This window comes from Podarcis gaigeae (assembly GCF_964106915.1).
Source record: "Podarcis gaigeae genome assembly, chromosome: 1".
In the NCBI taxonomy this organism is placed as follows: Eukaryota; Metazoa; Chordata; class Lepidosauria; order Squamata; family Lacertidae; genus Podarcis; species Podarcis gaigeae.
In genome coordinates this window covers 98,951,196-98,963,791 of record NC_139678.1, presented here as the reverse complement: position 1 = coordinate 98,963,791, position 12,596 = coordinate 98,951,196, and the positions used below count along the sequence as shown (strand labels likewise).

Genomic DNA, 12,596 nt, shown 5'->3' with positions numbered 1-12,596 from the left:
CACTCTACCCTGCCTTTAGGAAGTTGCCTCAGAAGCATGGATCATTCTTGCTTTCGGGTTATTTCCTTCTAATGAGCGCCTGATGTAGGCTCAAGTATTTAATATTGGTCACAGTTGGAGAAAGCTTATTGTGCTTGATCTAATCCCTTTGGCATCTGATATGTTCTTACTTACCTAAACCTCTCTACAACTCTTCTGAGTTAATTTAAAACAAAATTATATTGTGTAAGTAAAAAGAAAGCAGAATCCATTTGTGGTTTGAGTCTTAATGAGTTTTTCATTAACAAATATTGACTTTATAAATATGACTCCCATTATTCATTTCTGTGTGTAGCCTTGCATTGCCATTTGATTAGGGAAAAATTGATAAGATCAGATAATAATTATATATTTTCTTCCCTCAGGTTAGACATCTTTATGGGCTGACTGTATTTGAAGACTATTTGTATGCAACAAATTTGGATAACTACAGTGTCATACAAATAAACAGATTTAATGGCACAGATACACAGATGTTAATTAGACTTGAAAATGCTCAAGAGATCCATGTGTACCACACAAGAATCCAACCAACAGGTAAGGCTCCAGCAACTTCACTGCTATCCTTTACTGCCTTTGATTTAAGGAAACAGAATAGGCCTTGGAATAAGGGAAGCAGTTTCACTCTTCATTGTAGGCATGGTTCCGCTGGTATGGGCAATTATTGTGACCCTGCATTATGTCTGATTCCATTCAATTTCACTTATGCTGGGGAGAAAAGTGACTGGTACCCAAGTGTGCAAAGGGTTCTAAAAGGTGGTGTGTGGGTAGGGATTGGAATTACATTTGTGCATTCCAATGCACAGTTCATTCAAATCAATGGACAGTATCCAACACGGGACATACTTTGTTTTGTGTATTTTGTTTTACATACAGTGCATACCCATAGTTCTTAAAACAAGGCAATTGGTGGAGTTTCTGTGTATATATCTGAGCCCATGGTGTTGAAAAGCAGAGACTCTGCAATAAAGGGTCAGGTTCTCCACATTCCTAGTTTAACACAGTGTTAAAATTGAAAGAAAATGAACATGTCAGTTGGACATACCATATTTAGAAGATAAAGCTATGAGGATGGCTGAATCATATGACTACTTTCCTCGAATAATGAGACACAGGGGGCAGAAAACACACCTACAATTATTATTCTAAATTAGTTTCCCATTATTTCCACTAGACAGCTACCAAGACATTAGCTGAACTTAAAATTTTAGTCCAACAGGATAAGTAGAAAAGTCATTAACAAGGACGGGTTCCATATGAATGCCCACAAGATAACTGTTTCACAGTCGCATCATGGTAGGAAAACAGTCCTGTCAACCAGGTCCAATGTCCCCATTAATGCATCTCTTAAAACTATAAAATTAATGCTAAAAGTTAACTCTTAACACAATGGAAGGAATTCAATGTCACCCTCTTCTGATTATTCCATTAGTGCAAGCATCTAGGCCTTCCAGAAAGAATGATCCCACTTTCCTTTCCCTATATGCTGTTCCAGGGTTCTCCTGACCCCGCCCCAGGCAATTTTTGGGAGTGTGGGGGGCACAACCCTGTTGTGCAAGTGTCCTTTCATAGGACTTCTGTTAACAGGACTCATTGGTTGATTCCCATCCAATGAATTTTATTATGATTCTTATCTTACAAAGGTTGCCCACCAAGGAACCATTAGTAGTAGCAAAAGAAAGATAAAAGAAATGGCTGTGATAACAATGTAGACTTGTGACCACACTATTTGTATAAGAGTTACTTTCTTACAAAGGATTCAAAAAGCTGTGTAAAGTGTGACGTTGATGTATCTTGAATGAGAAAGCATCCATATACCCTATAAGTTCAGATCTCTGATGTCAGCACATGAAGAAGTATATTGCTGCAAAATGACTTTCTATCACCCTCAGAGGGAGTTGGGAGGTTTGAGTGTGCCTAGTACATTATTATGCTCTGCTGCTTCTTGCACCTTTTGTAATTACGTTTTATCCTTTTGTGCCATTTGCTATACTTCTGCAATTATATTATTCTGAATTGATATGTTTTTGCTTGTTAAGGTTTGCTGGGCTGACTACCATATCAGTTGGGTATTATTTATCTTGCTGTTTTACAGTTATCAACTTTGTGAGCCGTTCTTTTTTTAAAAAAAAATATATATAAGCAAACAGAATAGAAATAAAGGGGGGGGAACACTTTTATTGATAACAAAAGTATTTTGTATTGTATTTTCCATATGCAATGGGCTATATAATCCTTGTTTTATTTTCCCTTCATATTTTTCCCAGTAAGGTATTTAATGTCATGTAGCAGTGGCTGGGATGCAACTTTAGGTCTTTCAAGATCAAACATTTCATATTTATGCTTGAGAGTTCATACAAACAGGTTACTGGTGTATTTAGAATACAAGAAACTTAGCCAGCTCCTTCTTTGGAAATGAAAATCATGAAAATATGGGTATTACTAAGAAATATATGAAGCTGAAAGCTGAGACTTTGGACACATATATATGAAACAGGAGGTAGAGAAAACAGCAATCACCATTGCCCAAAGAGCTGCTCCAGCGGCCGTCATCATCTGCTAATTCTTACAAGACCTTTTGAATACATGCTAGTGGTACTTAGACTAAAATATTAACGCCATCCACCAAAGGATATTTGTGAACAGAAGCAACATTCCCATGTGCGCAGCTAATAGAGATGTGTATGCACATCAGTCCAAGTTGAACTACCTGGGTGTTTTCTTTTGATGAGGCTGGGGTAAACATTCCCATAGGAGCTCATTGTGCATGACTAGACCTGGATTGGAGCCATTGCCATCTGATGATTCTAGTTGGCAATTAATATTTTTCTGGTAAGGATTACAACAGATTCCATTTGGTCCTCCAGGATTCCAATAAAATATCAACATTACTCTCAGTTCTACCATTTTGTATTCTGGTACAATATTCCTTTTGTCCTTTTTGTTGCTCAATCTCTTTTGAGCCCCATTCTGTATTTCCTGTAGAGTAACCAAAAATGAAAAACCACAGTTAGTGCTTGAAAAGCAATATAGCCCTGTAGATCAGTATCATTCCTTATGAACATGGGTGTCTACTGGTGACCCTGAAATTCACCTGTAACAAAATCACGTCCAGCCCATAACCAAAAATTCCAAAAAACAATCATGGCTTGTCAGTAACAAGTCATGGCTTGTCAAACGTGGAAGAGCCTCCATACAAAAACTGCTTAGGCAAGTCTGCAGAACACTATACTTGATAGTGTTCCCTTTATCTTTATAAATTGTTCGGTATAATGGATTTTTATCTCAAACTACTTCTACAGTTTGGGAAACTGCTCTCCCAATGTTATTAGGTCAGGAACCTGGAAATAAATAGGGTACTAGCTGATGGTAGTGTGTAAAAATGCAGCTGCTCTGGTTTCCAATGCAAAAAAAAAAGAAAAGAATCTTCCTTAATAATTACTGTGCTTATCTCCTATCCTCTTTCTAACCTGAGGCCTGAATCAGTGATAACACTTATTATAACTATATAATTCTGAGATTTAGCAATAATGTCTTTGTCTTTTAATAAATAATACTTTGTTTATATTATGTCTGTATTATGGTGACTGAGCCTGGACGAAACTGGGGGAAAGATATTCATCCTCTATTTCTTTTCCTTAAAAGGAGTACCTGGGTGTTCTAGAGATTAAGATTTGCAAAAACCCTTCCCATCTTAAATTCTTGCCAATGTGGAACACATTAAGTGATATACCGTAACTTTCACTTTCAGTAATTTGCTGATCTGGAGGAATTTTATTTTCATCCTGACATTTTTCACTGCTCTTCGGTAGTCAGGGAAGCTAAATCACAATATGGTAGTGGTCATGATATGCTATAGGACTAGCACTGTCCTCAGTGCCATATTAACCTGATCACATGCTAAGATCTAAAGTGGAAACGGTTGTCATTTGCCTACCTCTTAAGGTGGTGAGATTAGTGGGCATAAAGGAGAGGGCCTTCTCAATGGTGGTCCTGAAATTTATTATCATCTTACCTCCAGATGGCTATTGCACTCCAATCCGTTTGAATGCTCCTGAAGGCCTACTTGTTGCAGGTGGCCTGACAGCTATATAGGCTGAGATGCATTTATTTTAATTGCTGTGCTGTAAGGGCAGGATCGAAGGGATGCGGGTGGCGCTGTGGTCTAAACCACTGAGCCTCTTGAGCTTGCCAATCAGAAGGTCGGCGGTTCAAATCCCCGTGATGGGGTGAGCTCCCGTTGCTCTTTCCCTGCTCCTGCCAACCTAGCAGTTCAAAAGCACACCAAAAAGTGCAAGTAGATAAATAGGTACTGCTCCGGCAGGGAGGTAAATGGCATTTCCATGCTCTGCTCTGGTTTTGATGCCCCATTGCACCAGAAGTGGCTTAGTCATGCTGGCCACATGACCCAGAAAAACTGTCTGCGGACAAGCGCTGGCTCTCTCGGCCTGTAAAGCGATATGAGTGCCACAACCCCAGAGTCATCTGTCACTGGACTTAACTGTCAGGGGTACTTTACCTTTACCTTTTAAGGGCAGGATCAGCTAACAGGTCCCACTTGTGGAGGTTATCACAAGGACTTATGTCACTGTAATGAGGCTTTCTCACCTCTCCTCCCCCTGCACTTGGCTCCCTCAAATTGGCTTTTAAGGGGGGGGGGCAGAGAACCCTCAGAAAAGCATGCAGGGGGAGGAGAGGCAGGATCATATGTATGATAGACTGAAAAGTTTGTGATGGCAAAATGATTGCTGTGGTGCAATGTGGAATCCCTCACTGAGTTTTATACCGTGAGCTGGGATGTTTCCTCACTACTTATTGCCAGTTTAGGAATTCCAGGATTAGAATTATATTGTGGTTTATATTTTACGGCTAACATGCTTTTAAAAAAATGACGTGAGTGTCCTTTGAACAGTTATATTACAGCGGCACAGTAAAGCTGTCAGCATTAAGTATGGAATCCCTACAGTGGCAGAGCTAAAGTGTATTACTCCTCTTATCATATGCCTTTTACACAGTGTTTTGAGTGCCTTTTTCATGGGTCTGGCCAGTGGATCAGGTTCTTATTATGAAAGTAGGATCAGAGAGACTACAACCAGGTGGTAAGGTATCTGTATTATGTCTCCTTTTCACATGGCTACCAGCCTTTAAACATTATAGCAGTGTTGTGGATTGTAACCATGGGAAAGTAGCTCCTACAGTGTAACATATAAGGGAATCTTGGTTACCAGACACTTTATACATATGTTTCAACACTGTATTTCTTAACACTCCTTATACAGGAAGTGATTATTGTTGTTGTTGTTAGTTAAGAAATGGGAGCAATGGGGTCATCTTGAATCTTTGGTATAAGATAGGAACAAAGCAAATGAGGGACAACTTTGTAGCAGGAGGGATAGGCTTATTATGGTTACAAGAAAGGCCTGCTTGTTCCTTTAAAACAAATGGGAAATGTTTGTACCAGTTCCTCAGAGTGTTAGTGCTTATCTTTTGAAGAAGAAAGATAAAGAAATAAGTGGCAGTGCATTGCAGTAAATGAAGAGGAAACCTCATTAATATTTACCTTTTTTGTTCTTTAAAAGGGCTGCAAAAGCAGACCATTAAAGAACAGGGTTTCCAGGTTAATCATCTTAGACTTGCCCCTTTAAAACCACATTACAAGTAGGCAATACAGCTGGGTCCCCTCAGTTATTACCTGGATCTTCTGGCTGTTGCTCTCCTCTTCCTGCTCTATTATATATCTGGAGATCTACTCATTACAAGGCAGGGAGAGGAATTAGAGAAAGAACTGGTGAGTCACTATTTTCCCTGTTTAATCTGGTGATTTGAAAGAACATACAGTGGTACCTCAGGTTAAGAACTTAATTCGTTCCAGAAGTCTGTTCTTAACCTGAAACGGTTCTTAACCTGAGGCGTCCTTTCGCTAATGGGGCCTCCCACTGCTGCTGCGCCGCTGGCACGTGATTTCCATTCTTATCCTGGGGCAAACCACTTCCTGATTAGCAGAGTTTGTAACCCAAAGCATCTGTAACCCGAGGTACCACTGTATAGCCCATTTCCAGGTTGTATCCTGTTCATCCTAGTATGGAAACACCCAGCCTTTAAAGAATGAATGAATGTGGTAAAGTTTTACAAGCTATACTAAAATTTGTACTAAAATATGATCAAGGGGAAATGTGGGTTTTAGGATCAGTGGAGATGTACAACATGAACCGTCACCCATAGTAGTTGTACAACAGTTATTCACAAGATCTGAATAGCAGTGCTGTTTGAGCCAGGGCAAGTAACAACAACAACAACAACAACTTATTTATACCCCACCCATCTGGCTGGGTTTCCCCAGCCACTCTGGGCAGCTTGAACCAAAAGATGAAAAATACATTAATTTTCATTTATCCAGCAACACTAAGAGTAGACATGGATCACTGAAGAACAGTAATTAACAATAGCAGCTGAGATCATGCAGTGCACACTTTTCCAAAATGTTATAATTTCCACTGTAATATAATCACAAGTAAAGAATATATATGTGACGAGTGCTTGAATCCATAAAGATTATCCTGTGTCCCAGCCAAATAGGTAGTATTTACTGTTTGTGGACTACATGCTGCCTCCCTTTTATTAAACCCTCTTTGCTGCTGGGAGTGTGTGTGTGTGTGTGTGTGTGTGTGTGCGTGTGTGTGTGGCGGGGGGGGCAACAATGACGTGTGTCTTGTCACACAAGTTCTCTCTCCACACTGATGTATATGACAGTGATGCTTTAAAAGGATTTCTAACCTGCTGTTTTTCATTTGTTGCAGTCAGGAACCATGCATGTGAACTAGACCCATATGGAATGCCAGGGGGCTGTTCACACATCTGTTTGCTCAGCAGCAGCTACAAAGCCAGGACTTGTCGCTGCAGGATGGGTTTCGTCTTGGGAAGCGATGGCAGGTCATGCAAAAGTATGTTGTTTAAAATCAAACACTTTGCCAGCAGCTAATATTTCAGAGTGGGATTCTGAGTGTTAATTAACATCATCATCAACAGCAGCAGTGCTAACCTTAAGTGATAGTTGATGAAATGTGCTTGGCAATATGCACCTGCCATTTTACCCCCATCCTGTTTTTATTTGCTGGTGTAAGTTTTTTGGCTTGGGTTTGGCTTTGCAGCAGCAGAGGTGAGTAAATTAGTCCTGTGGCAGAATGATAACAGCAATTGAAACATTCCTCTTTATCTAGTTATCCTTGTCTCCTACAATAAGCTATTGTGATAAGTCTTTGTCTTAATCCTACAAAATCCTTCTCAGGCTGCATTAAGAGCTCTCAGTCATCATTAATTTGTAACAACAACAAAAGTCCTATAACTTATTGATTTACATATGCTAATACATTTGCTGCCTTTATAAACTGGATTTGGTTCATGCAAATTACATGAAATGTTTGCACTTCCTTTGCTTTCACCGAAATCATACTGACCCAGAACTCACGGCAACAGCATTATATTCTCAACATTTTGCTAAATGGAAACATTCAGGTAGCTTTATAGAAGTATTTTCCTCCTCTGAACATTTTTGTACTGGCGTTAGTCCATAGCATCAGCTGTTCTTTTAACTTATTAAAAGTTTAATATTTCACATTTCCTGCAATAATCTTGAAGGCAGTTCACAAAAGCAGAAGTTTACTAAATCGATAAAGACAAAGCCCATATAAATGTAGACAAAAGTTGACAGCTACATACTTAATTTTATCCAAACATTTTCCAAATAGCCAAGGTTTGGCTTCTTGTATTTTTGAGTGCTCACCTTTCAAAAGGTGTGCATTGAGGCAGGTATGCAAATACGTTTGATGAAGACTTCCACAGCCTAAATATTGTCACCAGAAAAAGACCATGCCTGGCTTCCTCACTCGTTGTGCATGAGATGGCAATGGGATACCATCTGAGCAAGTTCCTTAGGTATCCTGATTCCAGACCATTTAGATATTAATGGTCAGAACCAGCACTTTGGAATGAGCCCAAAAGCAAATGAGCAACCAAAGCACTTGAAATGAGTGATATAAACAGAATGTTTATTTATACCCGCCTTGGTCAGCCTGGGTGCCTCTAGATATTTTGGACTACAGCTCACCTCAGTTCCAGATTTGCACAGATGGCTGTGGTCTAAAAATTCTGGAGGGCACAAGGTTGGTAAAGGCTGCTCTGTGTCAGTTGATCTTCAGAACGTTTTTCAATGGCAGACTCAGATTGAACACACTGCAGTAATCCAGCCTGGGACACAGCTTTGTGAAGCGATCTTCAGAACTGCTAAAAGGGAATGGCTTATAAAAGCCAGGAGATGACTAAGTAAGAAATTATTTAAATTCAGGCCTCCAGTCCAGTGTTCTATTTGCTGGACAAAAGTGGCTCTACAAAAACATGCTCACAGAGTTAAGTGGAAGATCTTAAATACTGTGTAGTTTATACAGAAGGAGACTTCATAATTCTTTCAAGGCCCCAAGTTACGAAATGGGCTACTAAGAAAGAAACAACATGATTGATTTTTTGTATGTTATGGTTTTCATTTTGGCAGAATGCATCATTTGCACAGATATGAACAGTTGAAATTGCAGTCCTTTGCGTTGCACATTTTTGTCTGTTTGCTAAAGTTTACTGTACTGGTATTGGTAATAGATCCTAATGACTTGGAGAATGCCTGCAAGATTATAACAGGCCATTTTACCCTGGCTCTAATGTTATCCTATGGTCGATTCGGTTTTTGAAACATGTATTGTTACAGAAAAGACAGTGATTAATTAGATATAACTCAGTCACAGAAGTAATTTGTGCTTTAATTAAGATAATGCAATTAACCAGTCATATTGAGTTTAGATACATTCAGAATATTTGGGAGCTTAATTTTGGGTTTAGATTTGGGGGGGCACTAATTGCACCATTTAATTAAACAGTGACAGTATTCAGTGTAAAGAAATTAGGCAGCATTGGTGGTTTATGTTTGTAATCTTTCTTATGCAGGACCAAAGAATGAGTTGTTCCTGTTTTATGGCAAGGGACGCCCGGGAATAATACGGGGAATGGACCTGAATACCAAAGTAGCTGATGAATATATGATCCCCATAGAAAACCTGGTTAATCCTCGAGCTCTGGATTTTCATGCTGAGACCAATTACATATACTTTGCTGACACTACGAGCTTCTTGATTGGACGACAAAAAATTGATGGCTCTGAGCGGGAGACAATCTTGAAAGATGGTAGGTGGAACTTAGAAGGATTTCGTATAAACATAAAATTTCACCCAATCATTTGCAAGAACTTGGCACCTACTTTGTGTCCATGTTTCTATGCTTTAAATCAGGGTTTCCCAAACTTGGGTCTCCAGCTGTTTTTGGATTACAACGCCCATCATCCCCAGCTAGCAGGACCAGTAGTCAGGGATGATGGAATTGTAGTCCAAAAGCCGCTGGAGAGCCAAGTTTGGGAAATCCTGCTTTAAATCACTTCATTTCTTCAAAAAGTATTTGTAAGTGGCTTAATATTTTAAATTTTTCTAAGCGGTGTACAACGTGTCTATTTGGGGTTCGTGGCCATATGTAAAGTGTGGTGCCCTGAGTAAAATGTTCCCAGATGATCAAAGTCAGAGATGGGGAACCTTTTTCAGCCCAAGGGCCACATTCCAGGGGCCACGTGCAGGATGTGCCAGTGGTGGGAAGAGATGCAACACCGGGTAGAGCAATGTATTAGGCCAGTTTCTACACACAGTCAGGCAAGAAGGAGGCAATATCAGAGATCACGAACACAATCCATGGGGGTGGGGCATTTCAAGGACAATGCAAAGCCAGTGCAGAATATGACCTGAAGGGGCAAGATCTGGCTGGGAAGTGTGGCATAGGGAGAATCCCAAAAGATGGATGATGGTGTCTGGAGGGCTGTGTTTGACCCCCAGTCCTAAGTTCACCATCCCCAGTGCAGTTGATCTTACAGATCTATACAAGGCAGGTAGCCTGGTTCTGATCCCTACTTTCATCCTCTATGGCTCTGCATTTTTCTAGATTTTAAAAAGTTATCTCCGCCCCCCCCCGCCCCACGCCAGCAAAGTAATAGAATTGTTTCATAATAAGCCTACAAGAACTGCAAAAACACTATTGCAAAATTCATGGTGCATGTTACGGTCATTAGTATATCAAATTTTAACACATCATGCATGGCCCAAATACCCAGAGAAGGGTTTTCCCTCCCCCCTCAATACATCAAAGGCATCAAGTCGTACCAAGCTCACAAGGGAGCTTATTTCCAAGACATCTTTAGTTCAAATTGTACATACCGAAGAAATGTTGCAGTCAATCATCTAAGCAGCTTCACTCACCAGCAGATTATATCTAAACTCCCATTTCAAAGAAAAGCATTTCAAGCTCTGCTACTTAAGTGACAGTGGAATTAATTCCTTCCTTGCTGATCTCATTTGCTATTCTTCATAGCCCTTGCTGAGCTGACCAAGAGTACAGTCGTGAATACTTTTCTGTGTCTTTATGCTTTTGTTTCATGAAAACTTTATTGCATTTTTCATGGTAATTAGATTTTTCTCAGCTACTATGAAATAATCATTTTCTAATCATGAGACAGATTCTTTATAACACAGTGCTAATCTATGCTTAAGGAAAATTAGAACATTTCAAACTAACTACTAGGTGCACTGATTTCTAATAAGTGCTAGTAGATCTAAATGATCTATTCCCCCCTCCCCACTGCATCATTTTCTTTATATTATGCAGTTGGCAGAATCTTGATACTATTTTTCCTTCTAGTTGGTTGCTGGTGTGACTTGTTTGGAGCAATATTCCCTGCCTCCAAATATTCCTGCCACTTTTTAATTTTTTTTCTTCCAGTTCTCTTTCTGCCCAGCATCAAAACAAAGGGCAAATCTAATTGCAAATGAGATTCTTTTTATTTACAGAATTCCTATATATTAGGTTGCCCTCACTTTTCCTTTCTGATTAAATTCTTGGTTAAGATAATCTGACGGCATTTGAATGGTCTGAACTATATAAAATAGGGATGAATAATAGGTGAATGGGGTACAAATCTGGACCATTGGTTCCTGTTTTGTATATTATATTACACAGCATTTGTGTACCGTACATATATGGTCTAAATCAAGGGTGGAGAATGTTTTCTGAGTGGTGGGCCAGATCCTATCTTCTCATCCCTGCCATGCCAAATTTCACACATGAGTGAGGCCATTCACCTGTCAATCACCTGATACTAGTGGCCACTGAAGCCATCTTGGCCTAAAGTGGATCAGGAGTGTCCTTGCATGCATCATTCATACAGAATATGATGAAACCAATTTCCTGTATCCACCCACAGCACATCTGTCTTGAGGGGCCTTGGTTTATTGACCAGCCTATTACTGAGGCTGCACAAAAAATCCACCTTGTGCTGGCCTTGTGAGGGCAGAGTTCGAATGAGTGGATAATTCCTCCTACGGAGGGATGCCAACCTTGATACAGGGCAGAAAGGGGCTGATCCAACCTGGGATCTTCTGAGCCAGCTCCACTGCAGCTACATAATCGCCATTTTAGGATGCTTCAGCAATTTAACTACCAGCCACCTTCCATCCTGAGTCCTGAGTGCAGTGGTGGCACTGTCATGCCATTAAGCCCACCGCTTTGTCTGCCTCAGATAACAGAAATAATTAAAAGTTGTCTGAGCCTTTATTAGTCCACCTGTATGCCCCCGTGTTGTAACATAACCTCCAATGAAAAAGGAGGGAAAGAGAACAGGTAGAAAAGCCCATTAATTTAGGGGGAGCATTCATTATATTTGCTAAGGACGGTGCTTGTGAGGTGTACTTGTCACAGGCACTGCTTAATGATGCCTACGACATAGCAATACTTCTGTACTTGCTTAGTAAGAGTTGCAATTTTCCAGCAGCTTTGATTATCTGTTTTGTCTGTGGCCTGGGTTAAAATGATCTTAGACTAAAAGAGATCAAATAGAGAAACTGGAAAGGCTATTAGAGGAGGTTGTGTAGCAACAGAGAAGGGAAGACAATGTGTGTGTAAAGAGTATCCTTAATAGGTTCTTTTTCCAAAGTGAAACTAATTAAGTTTTTCACTTTTGGATTATACCTCAGGATAAATACGCTTCAGGTTGAGCGTTTTTGGGTTGTGCTCTGCAGCGACCCAGAAGTAACAGAGCACATTACTTCCGTGTTTTGCCACTCGCTCATGCGCAGGCGGTCAAAATGACATCACACGCATGCGCAGAAGCGGCAAAACACGACCCGCGTATGCGCAGACGCGCTGTCACGTCTTACGTTCTGTTTGGGATGCCAATGGGGCTCCGGAACGGATCCCGTTCGTATCCTGAGGTACCACTGTACTGTTATTTTGAAGTGTAGACAATGAAAGGAGCAGTCATGATTAATGATATGTATAAGCTGATGCAATTTATGTTTATTGAGAAATAGCTCCAACTAAGTTAAATGGCGTTTACTCCCAAGTAACTGCACATAGAAGTCTACCCTTAACATTTCACTCATTTTCCATTGGGTGGAAAGTATCATAAGATGGAGAAGAATTTT

At 40.1% G+C, this 12,596-nt stretch overlaps 1 protein-coding gene across 1 annotated transcript in view; it reads left to right on the top strand.

Annotated features, from left to right (window-relative positions):
- Positions 1-12,596, top strand: part of LRP1B (LDL receptor related protein 1B) — a 755,078-nt gene that overhangs the window by 530,794 nt on the left and 211,688 nt on the right. The window contains exons 9-11 of the mRNA XM_083702321.1: positions 405-576; positions 6,837-6,980; positions 9,028-9,264. Coding sequence (XP_083558447.1) covers positions 405-576; positions 6,837-6,980; positions 9,028-9,264 — 553 coding nt within the window. The remainder of the gene's footprint in view (positions 1-404; positions 577-6,836; positions 6,981-9,027; positions 9,265-12,596) is intronic.